Source organism: Lepidochelys olivacea (genome assembly GCF_965140295.1).
Source record: "Lepidochelys olivacea isolate rLepOli2 genome assembly, chromosome: 2".
In the NCBI taxonomy this organism is placed as follows: domain Eukaryota; kingdom Metazoa; phylum Chordata; order Testudines; family Cheloniidae; genus Lepidochelys; species Lepidochelys olivacea.
In genome coordinates, this window is record NC_140412.1 from 167641767 (window position 1) to 167658048 (window position 16282).

Below are 16282 nucleotides of genomic sequence, written 5' to 3' on the forward strand. Positions count from 1 at the left end.
AATCTGGTGACTGTGTTCATGTCAAATTGGGTGGAGAAAAAGGATGAACCACTCCAGCTGTCAAAAAGAAAAAGAATCCAGGGCCCAGGTCATGTGTGGTTGAGTGTTCAACAGAAACCGTCAACATCAACAGAACAAACAGTTCAGATGGTAGATGCAGAACAAGAAGACTCAAGGATTCCAAACTGATGACCACAGCCAGCTGTTGCAACTAATGGACAGCCAAATGACCAAGTTGTTACATGTTGGGGTTGTGTAATAAGAAAGCCAGTACAATTCAGAGATGCTTAACGGATTAAACTTCAAAGACTGCGTGATAGTGTACATATTGTAAATGGTAGGATTGTCGAACTTAAAGGGAAAGATGTAATGGAATGCTAAACTGTATTGTACTGTTCAGCCACTACGTTGCAATGTGTAAAATACTTTATTTAAATGAACCTCAGCCATACCTGGCATAGCATCAAAGGATCTTAAGATGAACACATCTGGTGCATGTAAGCAAACTCTGTAACTAGTCCATTTCTGGTACAGAAGTATATGACACTCTGGAGAAGTTAAAGCCTTTCATGTGGAGGCCTCCAGATCATAATGGCAGCTGCAGAAGCTGCACTCCCATGGGCTCTGATTCTGGCTGGTGTCCCTGAGCCCCCGCTCTCAAAGTGTGTGGAGTTGATCGTGCCCACATGCAGACTAATCCTGAGTACGCCAGCATTATGCTACACTAGGATGCTCTGGAGTAGGAAGGGGGACTGCACTGCAAAGAGCAACCATGTTTATCTGCTCCTGGCCCATGGACCCCAGTCCTTGCAGAGCAACCACAAGGAGAGGTAAAGCCTCAGAACTGGATCTGGGTTCCCTCCGCTGATGCCCATATGAGAAGACATACCTATGCTATCTCTGACTGAGTTAGCATGTTAAAAATAGAGCACAGCTCTGGCAGCAAGAGTGGTGTGAGGGGCTTGCTCACCCCGCAGTATGTGCCTAGCATCTCAGATAGGTACATATTCAGAGCAGCTAGCCCCTTCTACCGTTCACATCAGAGCTATTGTGGGTATGTCTCCTCAAGCTGGGAATCACATCTGTCACTCAAAGAGTAGACAGACCCATCAGCTGAATTCTCCCCTCAGTTACATTAGGAAACCTGACTAAAGTAAATGGGCCTGTACTGGCATAACTCAAGGGAGAATTTGGTCCATCTTGTCTTATATTTTTTTTTTTGCTAATTCTGCTTAGTGAGAGCTATTGGTTTCCCACTTATATTCACATTAAGTTTCTAGTCCATTGTTAAAAACAAAATAATTTTTCTAGAAAATGTCTATCTTGTATGAAAATTGCTACAGTGATCTTTGTGTTACCCATTTTCATAATCTCTTGTAATATTATAAAAGTGAATTGTAGACAATATTTTTGATGTCACCTGCCTTACATTTTCTTTCTTGACAATATACTACTGAAATTTTTCCAAATATTGCTTTTTTGTGTGACCCATGTCCAACTTTTTATGACTATTGCTAATAATTAGAGTAACTGTTTTTCAACAATGTAAATATCTTACTCAAAGTTTTGAGCACTGTCACTAAAATAAGTACTGTATTGCTCACAAAAATACTATAATGAACCATTTGCAGTACAGCAAAACGATTTCACCCTGTGAAAAGAGAAAATTTGGCAGTGAAACAAGCAGTTGAAAGAAATCTGAAAATAATGGTTGCCCTGTTAGCACAGAGAGCAAGTACTGAGAAGAATTAAAGGAACGTTTCATTTGTAAATCCATTACAGAGCCCTGATTATTCACTAGATTGGTTAAAGCAACTATTTCCTCTTTAAAAATGCATTTTGATTTGCTGTTTCTATCATTGCTGGATATGGCAGTAAACCAGCAGTGTCATAAAAACAGAAGACGTAATTTAGAAAATAAAGCAGCTTAACCTGAATCCATTGAGAGAGTTTTGTGATTGGCTTCAGTGAGTGCAGGCTCATACGCCTAGGATGTGCTTGTTTTAAAGTCTTGGCGCCTCAGTCTGACCTCATTTGAATGCAGTGGAGATACTCCAGGCTTACACCAATGTAACTAGGAAGAGGATATCTCCCCTGTCACTCATAAAATATTATATTTAATAATCAGTTTGAAATTGTTGAAAATGTAAATCAGGCAGGATAGAACTGAAAATGATATCTGTACCATATGTAGACACTGTATATATTTTATATATTGTATGTGTGTATAATGTGTATGTGTATATATACATGGAATATCAAAATACATGCATTTGTGTGTATACAATCGGATTCTTCTCAGCTCAGGGTTTAGTGTTATCTTAATTACTTACAGTGTATGAGATTAGACTGACAAGGTTCCTTTTGTGTTAAGCAAGAGCTCACATTCCTGAGTGATGAGCTACTCTCCTCTTTGCCTCTAGATGATCACAGGAAACATTCTTAAAAACAAAAAAAGTTTGTAACTTGTGACTGACCTAATTGTGCAGTGGCAGGGCATTTTATTGCTCGGCAGGGCAGATCTGTGTTACAAGACACAATTGGGCTTTCCAGGCTCCATAACCTGGTAGGTGAGAAAGCGTGCTGTGTATTGCTGAGCACCATGTAACTCCAGTTAGAAAAGACATGGCACACAGTATGAAATGTTAACACTTATTTATCAACTGCAGGCCTAACTCTACACTATGTTACACTGGTACAACCCAAATGAAGTTCATGGAGAAGCCTGGATGTCACTGAGAGCGGAGTTTGGCCCCGTTGTATATTTATTAGCATAGACAGCCTTCCAGAGTACAGCAGTGTTTCAGCAATGTTAATTTATCTGTAGTAATTATTATCTGTGTACCAAATCCTGAAGCCCTTACTCAGTCTTTAATTGTGACCTGAGTGACAGATTCCACTGAGTAAGGATGTCAGGATGTGGCCATATATTTACTGTTGTGTTGGGAGTGGTGTGATAAGAGGTAGAAAGGAACAAATGTCTGGGTTTTTTCTTTTAGAAGCAATTTCAATCATATCCTTACTCCTTCCTTGTTGAATAGGAAGGTGCCATTTTACATTGTCACTTTTCAGAGTAGAACTGCAGTTTAATGACCATGGGGAAGTCCTCACATTGAATCGTGTGCCTGCAGGAGTCAAAGGCTGAGACACTTGTTTCAATTCTCACTTGGGCCTAAGGGCTTGGGTGAGAGTTATTTATTTTGTTTTGCATGGTATGGGGTGGGAACTTTGGGGATCTCAAGACATTTTCTGAAACTGGGCAACTTGCTGGATGATATTGACAAGTGGAGGGCTCAGACCCATTTCTCCACATCAGGAGACATTTGCTGGGAAGGGGGGAAAGGTGGGGCTGCTGGGAGACACAGAGGAGGAAGGGGAGAATTCCACAGGCAGACACACATTGCAGGGTGGGATGGGATCACTCCAGCCAGCTGTGCTAGAACAGCAATCTGAGCATGCACAGCTCTGGCAGCAGCAGACGGACTTATTTATGGCATGTTCGTGACAATAGATGTAGCCATTTTATTGTCACATACAGAACTTCATGTATCAAGATATATTGCATTGTGCATTGCTTCTAAACCAAAGGCCACTCTGTTTGCTTCATTCTTTAAATTGCTTTCTTACTTCACTATAACATATTCCACTGTGATCTGTTCTTCTCTTACTATAGCTTTAATACATGTATTTTTCAATGTAATTGAAAAACAAGCAGCACAAACAGTATGGTGGTGTTTGTATATTGTGTATTTTCTGGTCATGTTATCCTTTTTCAGTGTTGGTGATTATATACTATGGTTATTCTCAGATCTGTGCATGTGTTGTTGCTCTTCTATACACTTTCCTGTACCTTGACCATAACATAATCAATTTACTGCCTCATTTATTTTTTAAGAATATTTTAATGGGATTTTTAAATAGGATAAAATCTTTGATTAAATGTGAAAAAACAAGAGCTAGCATCATAGAAAATAAGGTCAACAAAATTGAGTAATATCCCCTCCAAACTTGCAGTGGAGTTTTTGCAGTAGCCTCAGACATAAATATGTTTTTACAGCACTTATAGCTTTAATCAGGATTTGTAACCCTATGGATTTTATTGCTTCTGCTGTCAGAAATCAATTTCAGTATTTAATGGCATTGTGTAACTCAGCCAAGGAGAATTTTGGTTTGATTTGATTTAAATGTTATTTGAAGCTTCATTGCTAAGATACATCTTCTAAAAATAATTATTTTATTTAAAGCTCCATTTCTATGATACATCTCTTTTTTGTTTTCTCACACAGAGTGGTCCTCAGTTGATTTAAAAGATTTTTTTAAAATCCTCAGGAATAATATACTACAGCTCAAAATGTAACAAAACAGATGAAATAGTTGTTTGTCTGCATTCCTCCTCTGATTTGTGGATTCATGTATTATTTCTAAGTCTTGGGCCCTGATCCTGCAAACACTTAAGCGTGTGCTTGATCTTACCCATCATTGTAGACCCATTGGCACCAGTGGGAGTAGTCACATAATTAAAGTTCACCACAATCATAAATGTTTGTAGAATCAGGTCATAGCAGACATTTTTATCTAATCTCTGTAAATATAATGTTAATTCCTTTTGTTGAAAGAAATCTGTTTGGGACTCGAATCTGCCTCCAATCCATCATCAAAACTGTTGACATCAGTGGGAGTTCCCTGTACATGAATAAATTGCAGGATGGAGCCCAAATTCGTATATACCTTTGGGGGAATCAAAAATTGTATATTTCACTTAAAGAAGGGGGGAAAGCATAGAAAGTTAATTGAAGTACTGAGTTAACAATTATACTGTGTCTGTTAAAAGTCTCATCACTTCCATCTTTTTACAAGGTTAAAGATTGACTTGCAAAAGGAAAAATATTGTGTGTGTTCCCTGTTGTTGCTTCTTTATACAATTGAAATGTTGGGGTTTTCTGTTCTTAATAATAATAATTAATTAATAATACTTAGGTCTTATATAATTCTCTTTGTTAAAGATTAACATAACTCTGCCCCTTTGTTTGAAGGAGCAGAAAGCTTCCACTCCTAAAATCCTCCAAGAAGTTTTTCAAAGTAAACAGAGACAGACTTGAGTTTGCTGACATTTATAAAGGAAAAATGGTAAGGAAAGAAATGTGCAAGGGGATATGCAAGAGGAGAACCTCACCTTTCAGGAAGCAAAGATAGGCAAAGCCCCCATTTTTTTTCCTTTTGCAGGTCATCTTTATCAAATGTCTGCTGTTTCTGGTGGCATTTCCAGTCAAACAAGTATTTATATCAAGGGTGAAAACCAGGACCCATTGAAGTCAATGGCAAAACTCCCATTAACTTCAGTGGATCCAGGATTTCACCCTATGTTCTTTGTTATCTAAGCATGAGCAGTGATTTTTAGCTAACTATCTTTACTACATCTCATTCAGAGAGCCTGCAGCTCACACATGATAATATTTATGTTGTGGATGTTACGGTTTTGGAACTATCAGAGTTAGAGGAGACAACATCAGTAAGCAGCTGTTTTGCATCAGAAGACACCACTGAAGACTCAGGTGTTGTGAGCTCTCCATCTGATGTCATATCTTTGGATTCACAAAATGACAATATGAAATTGAAAGACAAACCAGTGAATGGTCAGGAGGACTCGGCTGAAAGGGATGGAATTTGCGCAGCAGAGTTGTGCTCTGTGAGGAATACCTCCTGTGATAGCAACGATTCTGGAAATGCTCACCAGAGGTAAGTCCCACTTGTAAAACAATCTAAAAAAATCTCATTTGCCTTTCTTCTAGGAAAGCATTTAGCAAAGCCAGCTTCTACTTTTTGTTGCTATTTCATAACCCAATGCCAAATAAACACCTAAGGGTTCATCCTAATGAAAATGTTTCGTGCCAAAACGCCCTAAGATCACGTGCTTGTAACAACTGGCAGAAGTAACTTTTTTGTTTTAATTTGTAATTTCTTGCAAAATTCTGCTGCTCTTCAAAGCTGATTTCTCCATGAAGGCTAAAATAATTCTGTGTCATAGTTTGGTTAATTCTGCAGCAGTGATAATGTATGGGGGAAGGGCTGTAATTTTATTGCAGATCAGCATATCCACAACAACACTGCCAAGCAAGGAAACAGTGTTTTTTAGACAAATCAATATTTTCCTGCAGTTTCTTCAGCCCAAATATCGCAGCATTCAGCTAGTACATGAGAACCTGGAAACTGATTACAAACACAAGGGAAACTGACTTTTCTATTTATTTGCCAAAAGTCACATAGTGAGTCAATGGCAGAACTGAAGGAAAACTCAGTTCTTAGTGCTCTGCAGATGCAAACCAGAAATCAAGGGCAGCTACGCCACCAGCAAGGAAGGTGGTCCCAGACAACATACAGAAGGGCACCTGCTCTGTGTGATACTGCAAGATTCGAGGGGGAAAAAAGCCTGTTACTTTTTGTTTGACACAAAGCCAGTGCTCCCTCTGTTTAGTATCTAATCTATTGTACCTTCAAAAGAGCATGCAGCATTGGCCTAATTATCTCCTTCCACACATTTCTGGGAGAAAACTTGAAATAAGGGATAAATTGGCTTGCAGTCAATATTTAATCCCTAAATTTGATGATGGGCCTGATCCTATTCCCATTATTGTCAACAGGTACAGGGTCAAGACCCTATGGATGTCTTTTTGACTCTGTCTTCCATGTGTCTTGTCCTTGCTGTACAATCCATTATATATCCCCTGATAATTTCTTTATGGAGGATGACATAGACTAGCATAATAAGTATGATTAGCACTAACCACTTGATCCAAAACCCATTGAAGTCAGTGGAAAGACTCCCATTGATTTCAATAGGCTTTGTATCAGGCCCCATGAGAGGAATAAGCAATCTTCACCTGAAACAGCAAGGCCCAAACTGATTAGTTAAAATATGCATGTTCAGGCTGTTGTATACACTGCCCAAAAGTAACTACAATCTTTACTACCACAAACACTCCTTACTCATCCCCAAATTTCATATCATAATTGTGACTTTGAAGCACAAAATACACCACAGCATAGTCCAGTAATATAGCATTCCTAATCAGTGCAAAATATTTTGCAGCATTTGGTGGCATGTTTCATGCTTCCCAATAAAATGAAAGACCTATTGCATGCCAATAAAATGTCACATACCACAGCTTAAAAGTCAACATCTGCCTTAATTTTCACTTCACAGTGAGGCAAAAACATCTCTCGTTTTGGATTCAGCTTTGCCTCTCATCCACACAAAGGTGACAAAGTTATGATTATAGAAAATGTTAGGAAATGTTACATGAAAGCAAGAGATCTAAGTTATGGATCATGTGGGAAATATCACTTTAAATTAGCTAACTTCTGTCCATGTAAAAATCTCAGTCCTCATGTTGAATTAGCAGATTCTGGGTGGTTTTTGCATGTATTACCTTTTTTTTTTTTTTTTTTTAATTCACTTCTGTGAGTATGAAATCTCTTCAGATCAACATTAGGGCCCTGTGGGACCCTAAAATCTGTAACTGGTTTTAGTACTACGGCAACAGCAGCTGGTGCTGCAGTACCAGAGATGCTGACAGAAAAATCTTTGAAACTGCTGTGTTCTCTCCTACAGTGTGTGAATTCCAACTCTGCTCCTAACCTGTCTGCAAACAAACTAGTATTGAAAACAATGCCATTTTTACTGCCCTTGAGGTCAATTTCTTAAGTCTTCAAAAAAACACTTCTTAAGAAAGAAAATAAATCCATTTGTTTATTTTTTAAAAACCTGTTTGTATGAAAATCTTAGATTCATTATCTGGATTTGTGTCAGTTTTGAGCACTGCAGGAAAATTTGGAGTATGTTATTTTCAAAGCTCCTGTGTCATAGCAGATCCACTGTCTATGTAGTGAAGTCAGCTGAAGACTTTGGGATTTTATGTAGTTCCTTAGATGAACAGGGACTGTAGAAATGGGCCTTCTATGCCATCCCATCTCCTCCATCTGGAAGCTGAACTCCCAGTGAAGTTAAAGTCCAGTTTTGTATGAACAGTTGATAGTAAGTTATACTTTCTTATATTTCTGTTCCTTAGCGATTGGAGCTCCTGTAGACAGCTATGCATGAAGTTCATGGAGTCTTGCTAATTTCTACCAGTTCCAGATATTAGGATCTAGCTCAACTTTAAAATTAAATTAAATTAAATTAAAATTAAATAAACTGGAAAGCATGTAATTGCTCTAAAGGACAAGTAATATGTGATGTAAAATGCCATTGTCTTGATTCACTTTAATAAACCAGGAGCCAATTAGTTTTGGGGTATATGAAAGTGCACCAATTAACAAGAATGGGATAGAGTCATCTATGGTTCTGAACTCCATTGAGCCCAGTGCAGTTACACCAGGGACTAGTTTGGCTCAGTATTTGAAAACTGATTGTAAAGGCGATTACAGAAGATTCTAAACATTTGTATTATTTTTACTAATCAATATAAAGGTGACTAAACGCCAGGCTTTATTTACCTTACAAAATAAGTATTTTCTAGGAAAACAGACCTATTACAGAAAGAAAAGGTCTGAGTTTCATTTGCACTGAAGTCACTTTACACTGGTCTGGCTGTGGGAGTAAATTACATTCACTCACTTTAAGGCCCTACTGCACTGCCCATGCTGTAAAGAGCCTATGACTAAATGAAAATCAGGTCCAAAGTGTTTACATAAGCTAATGAGTCCCACATAATGCTTAGCTCATGCTCCAGGAGGTATTCTGCAATGTTGCCTACTTTTGGCAAATTATATTTTTTAATTCATTTTGTTAAGGCTTCCAGGGGCCTTCAGGCATGGGTGGCTTTAAAAATTAAAAGATTATTTATTACTAATTATCGTAAGGGATGTGTGACTAAACTCTGAGAAAGTGCAACTGAAATGCATGCCAGCCTTTGAAATCACAGGAGAGAATTACAATCCGAGTCTGCCCATTTGATGCAAGTCAGACAAAACCATGTGTGCATTCAAAGGCAAAATCTGGCTCTTAGCATGCAGTAGACTTGTATGTGTTTGCAAGCATAAATCTATGCTCAGATATGAAATAACATGTACAACTATCTTCACACTTTCAGAAATAACAATGACTATAGCATTTGTATTTCCAACAAAGTTTTGTCAAGTAGAAGGCCTTATAGGGTGCTTACTATCCATAATACGCAGGGCAGAGAGATTTCAAAGTAAGACCCCAAATCCTGTGAGCTGCTCCAGCAGGTGACCCAAGTGCTTGAGCTGTGCAAATAATGGATTTTTTGTTTCATGGGCAATTCCAAAAAATTGGCCGCGGGGGGGGGGGGGGGGAGAGATTTTTGGATCAACCCAAAAATGAAGTATTTTTAAGTTTCTGGTGAATGAGGGGGAAAAAAGATATAGGGTCAAACAAAACATTTTGGTTTGATTTCAAGCATTTTAACGTGTTTTAAATAAAATTAAAGGACGTTTCTGAACAAAAAGTGGTTTTGAACCAAAACATCAAAACATTTATTTTCAAAAATGTCTGAACAAAATGTTTTTTGGTTTTTTTTATCAGCTAGCTCACTGATACCGACACACATTTGTGAAATGTTTTGATGTCGCCGAATCTGCATTTTTGGCAGGAAAAAGTTTTGGACACAGAATTGCACCCAGCTTTGCCAGGTACTCATGCTGGAGTCCTGTTGCCTTCATGGGGCGTTGCCCATGCACACTGAACAGCTTGCCGGGTCACTAATTTTCAAAAATATAATTTCGTGTCTGTTTTGGGGTTAAGTAGTCTAGTGGACTGGACTGGGAATCCCATCTATTCTGGCCTCTGCCATCAACCTGCTGGGTGACTTTGGGCAAGTCACTTCACCTTTCTGTGCCTCTGGTTTCCCTCTTGCCATTTGTCTGTTTTAATTGTAAGCTTTTTGGGGCAGAAGTTGTTTCTTGCTATGGGTACGGCTACACTGAAGCTGGGAGGTGTGATTCCCAGCTCACGGAGACATACCCTTGCTAGCTCTGCTTGAGCTAGTATACTTAAAATAGGAGTGCAGCTGGTGTAGCATGAGTGCCAGCTCGGGCTAGCCGACCGAGTACATATCCATAGGGAGTCGGGGCAGTTATACGCAATTGGCTAGCCCAAGCTGCCGCCGTGCTACCCTGGCCTCACTGCTCTTTTTAGGTGGCATCTCAAGCAGAGCTAGCAGGGTACATCTACACTGGGATCAGCAACCTTTGGCATGCGGCCCATCAGGGAAATCCGCTGGCAGGCTGGGACAGTTTGTTTATCTGCAGCGTCCGCAAGTTTGACCGATCGCAGCTCCCACTGGCTGCGGTTCGTCGTTCCAAGCCAATGGGGGCTGCGGGAAGCGGCGTGGGCCGAGGGATGTGCTGGCCTCCACTTCCCAAACCAAGGCCAGTGGGAGCTGCTATTGGCCGAACCTGCGGACGCTGCAGGTAAACAAACCGGCCCGGCCCGGCCCGCCAGCGGATTTCCTGATGGGCTGTGTGCCAAAGGTTGTCAATCCCTGATCTACGCCAAAGTGTTTTCACAATGCTTAGCAAATGGACTCCAATCTCAGTTGGGGGCCTTAGGATCTACCATAATAGAAAAAATTATTATAAGCATCATTAAGCATTGACCCTGAACACCCTTTCAATCTAACTCTCTTCCTTAAAATTCCTCTTTGCAACTGACTTCTTTTGATTAGCATCTCATCATGTACCTGCTCACAAAATTTTAATATATAGTATTAAATGAATAATAAGCAAACCACAGAGAAGTTAAAATGTTGCATACATAGCAATAAACACATCTCATGATCTCTTACAGTTGTAACTCCTGTCCTCCCATACCCCCTCTTTTCCCATCGTTTTGTTTGGTGTCAGCATGCTAGCTCCTTGGGGCAAGGATCGGTCAGTGTTATATGCCTGCAAAGCATCATGCACACCTACTGTGTGGAACTATATAAACAAACATTATTCAGGTTGTAAAATTAAGCAGTCAAAAGTTAGGCTATGCCAATGCAACCTTCATTTGGCCCCTTTGTGCGTATGTATTATGACATAGTCTTTAATCACACGATCACATATTATTTTTTCTGCAGGACCCTGGCCTCATTCTGTGCACAGGATGGGTAGTGCTCACTTAATGAGCAGCTATTCAATATTTTTGTTTTATCCTCTTTGCTCAGTTTGGGGCCCCATGCCTTATTTACTGCACACTATTCAAACCCCTCTCTGAAGTCAGAATTATTAATTTCCTCATGAGTTTATCTATGTTGCTTATCACTCTTGTATCCAAGTACTTCCTGAATACTAATTAATTTAGTTTCACAGCCCCCCTTTGAGATGTGGGGTTGGCATTACTCCCATTTTATACATGGGAAATTGAGACACAGAGAGATTAAGGTCAAAAGTGTCCACTAATTTTGGGTTCCCATTTCAGACTCCTAGGAACTGATTTTTTCAGAGTATTTAGCAGTATATAGCCCATAACATGTTCAAATATAGCTCCTGCTGACCTTGAAGTTGCAATTCTCAGTGCTCAGCACTAGAGCTGGGTGAAATGTTTTTAGCAAATAACGTTTTTGCTGAAAAATGCTTTGGGGGGGGCTCCAAAACCATTTGCAGATTAGGGTCAAATTTGACTAATAGTTTCAGCCAAAAAAATATGGGAAAAAGCTCAAAAAAGTCCAAACATTTTTCTTTGACTGTTTTGAAACATTTCATTTTGGCTTTTTCATCTTGAAATGGCATTCTATTTTGAAATCTGACCAATTCTTTAAGACACACACACACACACACACAAAGGTGAAAACCACCCAAAAATGTCCAAATTGAACCAAAAACATGAAAAAAAATTGGTTTCAGTTGACCAAAATATTTTTGGTCTATTCAAAAGCAATATTTTTCAAGTTTTCAATCTGACAAAAAAAAATCCAAAAAATTGATATGGGTTCGAATCAAGCCCATTTTTTTCTAGATATTTTGGTTCAGCCCCCAGATTGAAAAATCATTTATTTTCCCTGCTCTATTCAGCACTTCTGCAAATCAGGCCCCAGAGCCACAAGTTGGGCACCCAGAAAATGAGGAACACACCAATTAGTGATTGTCTATGACAAGTTTGATTTAAGTGACTTGTTTAGCATCACTCAGGAACCCTGCCATGCAGGCAAGAATAGAGTTCAGTTCTCCAAGGCCACATTAACCATGAGACCCCCTATTTCTCTTCCTGCAGGCTCCTGACTTATTCACTACACATCTTCCAGTTTCACCAACAAATGAGGTAGGGGTCCTACAGGCAACAGCCTCCTTAATTACAAAACCCTGCTCCAGATCTAGAACTGGACCATCCTATGCACTAAATGAGGTGGAGCGCTGTAGAAAAGATAGTATGTGATCATGTAATTAAAGACTATCATAATGCATATGCACAAGGGAGCTGAATTAAGGTTGTCTGGACAACTTTAATTCTGACATTTCCTCACATTTGAGTGAGTGACTTAGCAACCTTAATAAACTTCTTTAACATAGATTTGTGTGTGTAATTTCCTAGTTTTTAAAAAAGCAAAATGAAAAAAGAGAATTTCCATCTTGTGACATCATATTGATCCCCACATGGGTCATTAGAGGGTTGGAACCTTAAGATCCACCACACAGACCTTTGCAACTTGAGCTAACAAAGTAAATGATAGCACTAGAGGGTTGCCATCCTGTATGTGAACAAGCACTAGCAGGTAATGAGAGACACGCTTTCCCGGTGAGTTTCACTTTCACACATATTTGCTGACAGCAAAGAAAAGGGGAGACTCTGGAATCTTGGCTTCCATTCCAGGCTCTTGAGGTCCATGTGTCTAGTGGGGACATACTGTTCTGCCCATTTCCTGTAAGCCTAACCCTTTCTGCCCCACCCTCTCCAACCTGTCCCTGCCTTGTCTCTTTTGCAACTCTTTTCTGTGCAAGAGAAGTGGTATACTGTGGGTTAATTCATTAATGTTTGTATATAAAGCACTCGGATAATGTTAGATGGAAGGCCTTTAGAAATGCAAAGCAGTAATATATATTAAGCAGCAACATTTTTATTTTCAGTATAGTGTTTTTTGACTAGTGAACAGGAAAGAGACCTATAGCAGGAATGTAAATTATTTTTGCTACAAAGAAACAACCCAGTTTTTCTCTCAAATATACTCATGCAGTTCCCATTACAATCATTTGGTGGTAATGCTTATATATCTGAGGACAGAACTGGGCCCACATATCCTAGTCTTGACAAGCCAGTTTCTCTTCGAGATGGGAAATAGATGCATTCAACCTTTGTGCACACTTTTACCCTCCTATAAATATAATACACTCCAATAAACCTGATAACCAAACTCTCCTGTGTCCAAAAAGGGAGTGCTGCTTGCCTTTTATTCTCCTTTAACAACACGAAAAGCAGGGATATGTGGCATTAAGACAATGGCAGAATACAGACCGAATGTTTTTTCTTTTCTTTATTTGCCTGTCACTTTCAGAAACCTTGCATTAAAGACAAATGATGACTTTGTTATCTAACCGCTCCCAAATGGAATGTACTTTCCAGTACATTAACAGCATACAATTTGGCACTGTTTGCAGGTTTTGGTCATATGAAGCTGGAACATTAAAAGTTTTCACACTGAAGTTCACTTGCACCTCAGAAAGGCGGGAGTAGGCTTAGGGGCAAAGGAGATCATTTTCTAATGTTTTGGCGGGGGTGGGGGTCAGAACTGGAGGTGTCAGACTGTAGGCTGCCCTCTGGGATTGTGGTTGCCTAACTGTGCTGTTTTTCAGCCTTCGCATTCTCTCTCAAATGGCAAATCAAAAAGCCCCTTCACCTCTGACAAGATGAAGAGGAAAACAAATGCTTTCAAAGGTTTTGGAGGACTGTTGGCTAATTTGGAAAACAGCTACTTCCACTATTAAAAAGCATTTAGCTACATTAATCACAAAAGCCAGTCCAAATGGCAATACAATACATGGAGATTGTCTGGGGTCCCCACTGTGACTTAGTTTAAATAGAAAGCCTTATTCACGAGGATGCTCTTTCAAAACCATGTTCTCAGGGCAGCCTAAACTCATTCAATATCTGTCTGCTTATGTAGCTCCCATTCCCATAGTACTACCTGTGTGTCCTCCAAGCATTTCTCCTCACGTCACTTCTCTGAGCTAGGGACGGATCATTAGTCCCATTTTACAGATGAACAATTGAGGCATAGAGAAAGTGTTTTGCCCAAGACCACACAAGAAAGTCTGTGGCAGAAAAGGGAATTGAAGCTAGGTCTCTTGAGTCCCTGCCCGTTGTTTTTAATCATAGGATCATCCTGCTACATCAAATGTCAGGCTGGTTTCTGCAAGCTACTGAGTGCCTCTTGTGAGGTGCCAAGTGCTCTCAACACCCATTGAAGTAGCCCCCCTAAGTGGAAGTCATCAGTTCTCAGCACTTTTCAAGATAGGGCCCACGATTATTTAGCATTAATGAGCCTTGTGCCAAGATCGGACATTCTGGGAACCGCTAACCTGGGTCTTTTGATATTACTGGATGAGGGTAGAAAATCAGCATGACTGTTCTGTCTCCTTAAGGCAGTTCACATAGCCCTGCGTTACCCATTGTGTTTTTCAGCAACACTGTTCTTGTTTTGCAGCCATCCGCATCTGATACTCCATATCAAGCTTTCCAATGCTCTAAGTTCACAATTGGGTTAAATTGATCATGTGCTAAAACCCAAAAGAAGTTGCTCTAAATATAATATAATGGCAGCGTATCTGACTGCAATTATAGTGCCTTTAACTGTTTAAAAAGAAAAGCAGTATTTATGACTAGATGTATCTGAGCTTTTTCTCTTCCCCCTTTGAATTAAACTTTCTCAGAGAAGTCCTTCTTCTGTGGTGCTAATTTGACAAAATGCTGCTGTAACTTTCATTTTGTCTCCAGCTGAGAGAGTGACTGTGGAGAAATAATCACATGTTGTGGCCTCAGCTCAGTGGAGCATTGAAGTCGGTAGGTGAGCAGTTGCTGCGCTCCATCCTTTGCTCTTGCATGGATCTCTGCTAATCTGCCTAAGGAATATAGTGAGCAGCGTCCTGGAGCTATGCACATTTGCTCTTTCTAGCTTAGCTAAAAACTCAGCAGTGCTGTAATTTTCAGCACCTTGTATTGTATGAGAAAAGCAACCTAAAGTTTATCATGTTCTTTCCCAAATGAAAAAAAGTGTGTGAGAAAATGCCATTGCTAATGTTTATCCAGCATGTAAAACACAATATCAGAATAAATCTTATGTTTGTCTTGGATTCTAGCCAAAACAGAACTGTCAACAAAAGAAAAGGCTAAAGGGTCGGGAGGGAGGGTTTAAAAAGAAATTAAAGGCTCTTTTGTTTTCTTTTGCTAAATACTGTCGTGTGAAAAGTTTGTTTTAAGCATATTTATATGTCATGTGAGCTACTGGAAACCCCTAGACCTTCCCCCTCACCCAAGACACACACACATGTATTTTAAAACCATGATAATTTCGAGAAGATCCCTAATATTTTTATATGGACACTGGAGGGTTTTGTGGGCGAGAAGAATTAATCTTGTTAGAATTAAGAAATGCACAAAAAATTGCACCTTCCCTAAAGCCTTATGCTTAAGAGAAAAATAATAATAGTACAGTACTTTCATTTTCAAAGCACTGTACAAGCAACTAATTATCTTCATAACACTCCTATGAGTTAGGTTTTGTTATCTCAGTTTTACAGCTAGGGAAACTGAGGCACAGAGGTTAGGAAGCAGACAATACTCTGTCACTGCACAAGTGCACAGAGAAATTGGGAAGAAATCCCTGGTTCCCCGGCCCATTCTGTGCCTATTAAGGGGAAGTAATAATTTAGCTGTAAGGGCCAAATCCAGCATCTTGGAAAGGCTCTTACTGATTTCAATGAGAGATGGATTAGATTCTACACAATGTCCCTGAGACCACACAGTGAGTCCATACTACAGCTAGAATTGGAACTCATGACTTTCTGGTTCCTAGCCCTAGAGCACAATCCGCCAGACTTTCTGTCTGTAATGCCACTTTCCTATGTATTTTAGGAGACTGAATGAACACTGTCAGAATAAAGCATAATAAATTACTCCTGGGGGCATTCTGCAACAAAAAATTAAAAATTCTGTGCCAAAAAAATAAAAATTGTGTGTACAATATTTTAAAATTCTGTAAATTTTATTTGTCAAAATAGCACTACATAATCACGCCAGTTTCAATTATTTTGTATTTAGTTTCAATACCTGTCAGCAAGTATGTCAGTA

General features: G+C 39.4%; 1 protein-coding gene across 3 annotated transcripts in view; it reads left to right on the plus strand.

The window, feature by feature from the left end:
- COBL (cordon-bleu WH2 repeat protein) overlaps positions 1 to 16282 on the plus strand; it is a 171415-nt gene that overhangs the window by 136846 nt on the left and 18287 nt on the right. For all 3 annotated transcript variants that reach the window (XM_084620008.1, XM_084620009.1, XM_084620007.1), the window contains one exon: positions 5427 to 5736. In XM_084620008.1, the coding sequence (XP_084476134.1) occupies positions 5427 to 5736 (310 nt within the window). The remainder of the gene's footprint in view (positions 1 to 5426; positions 5737 to 16282) is intronic.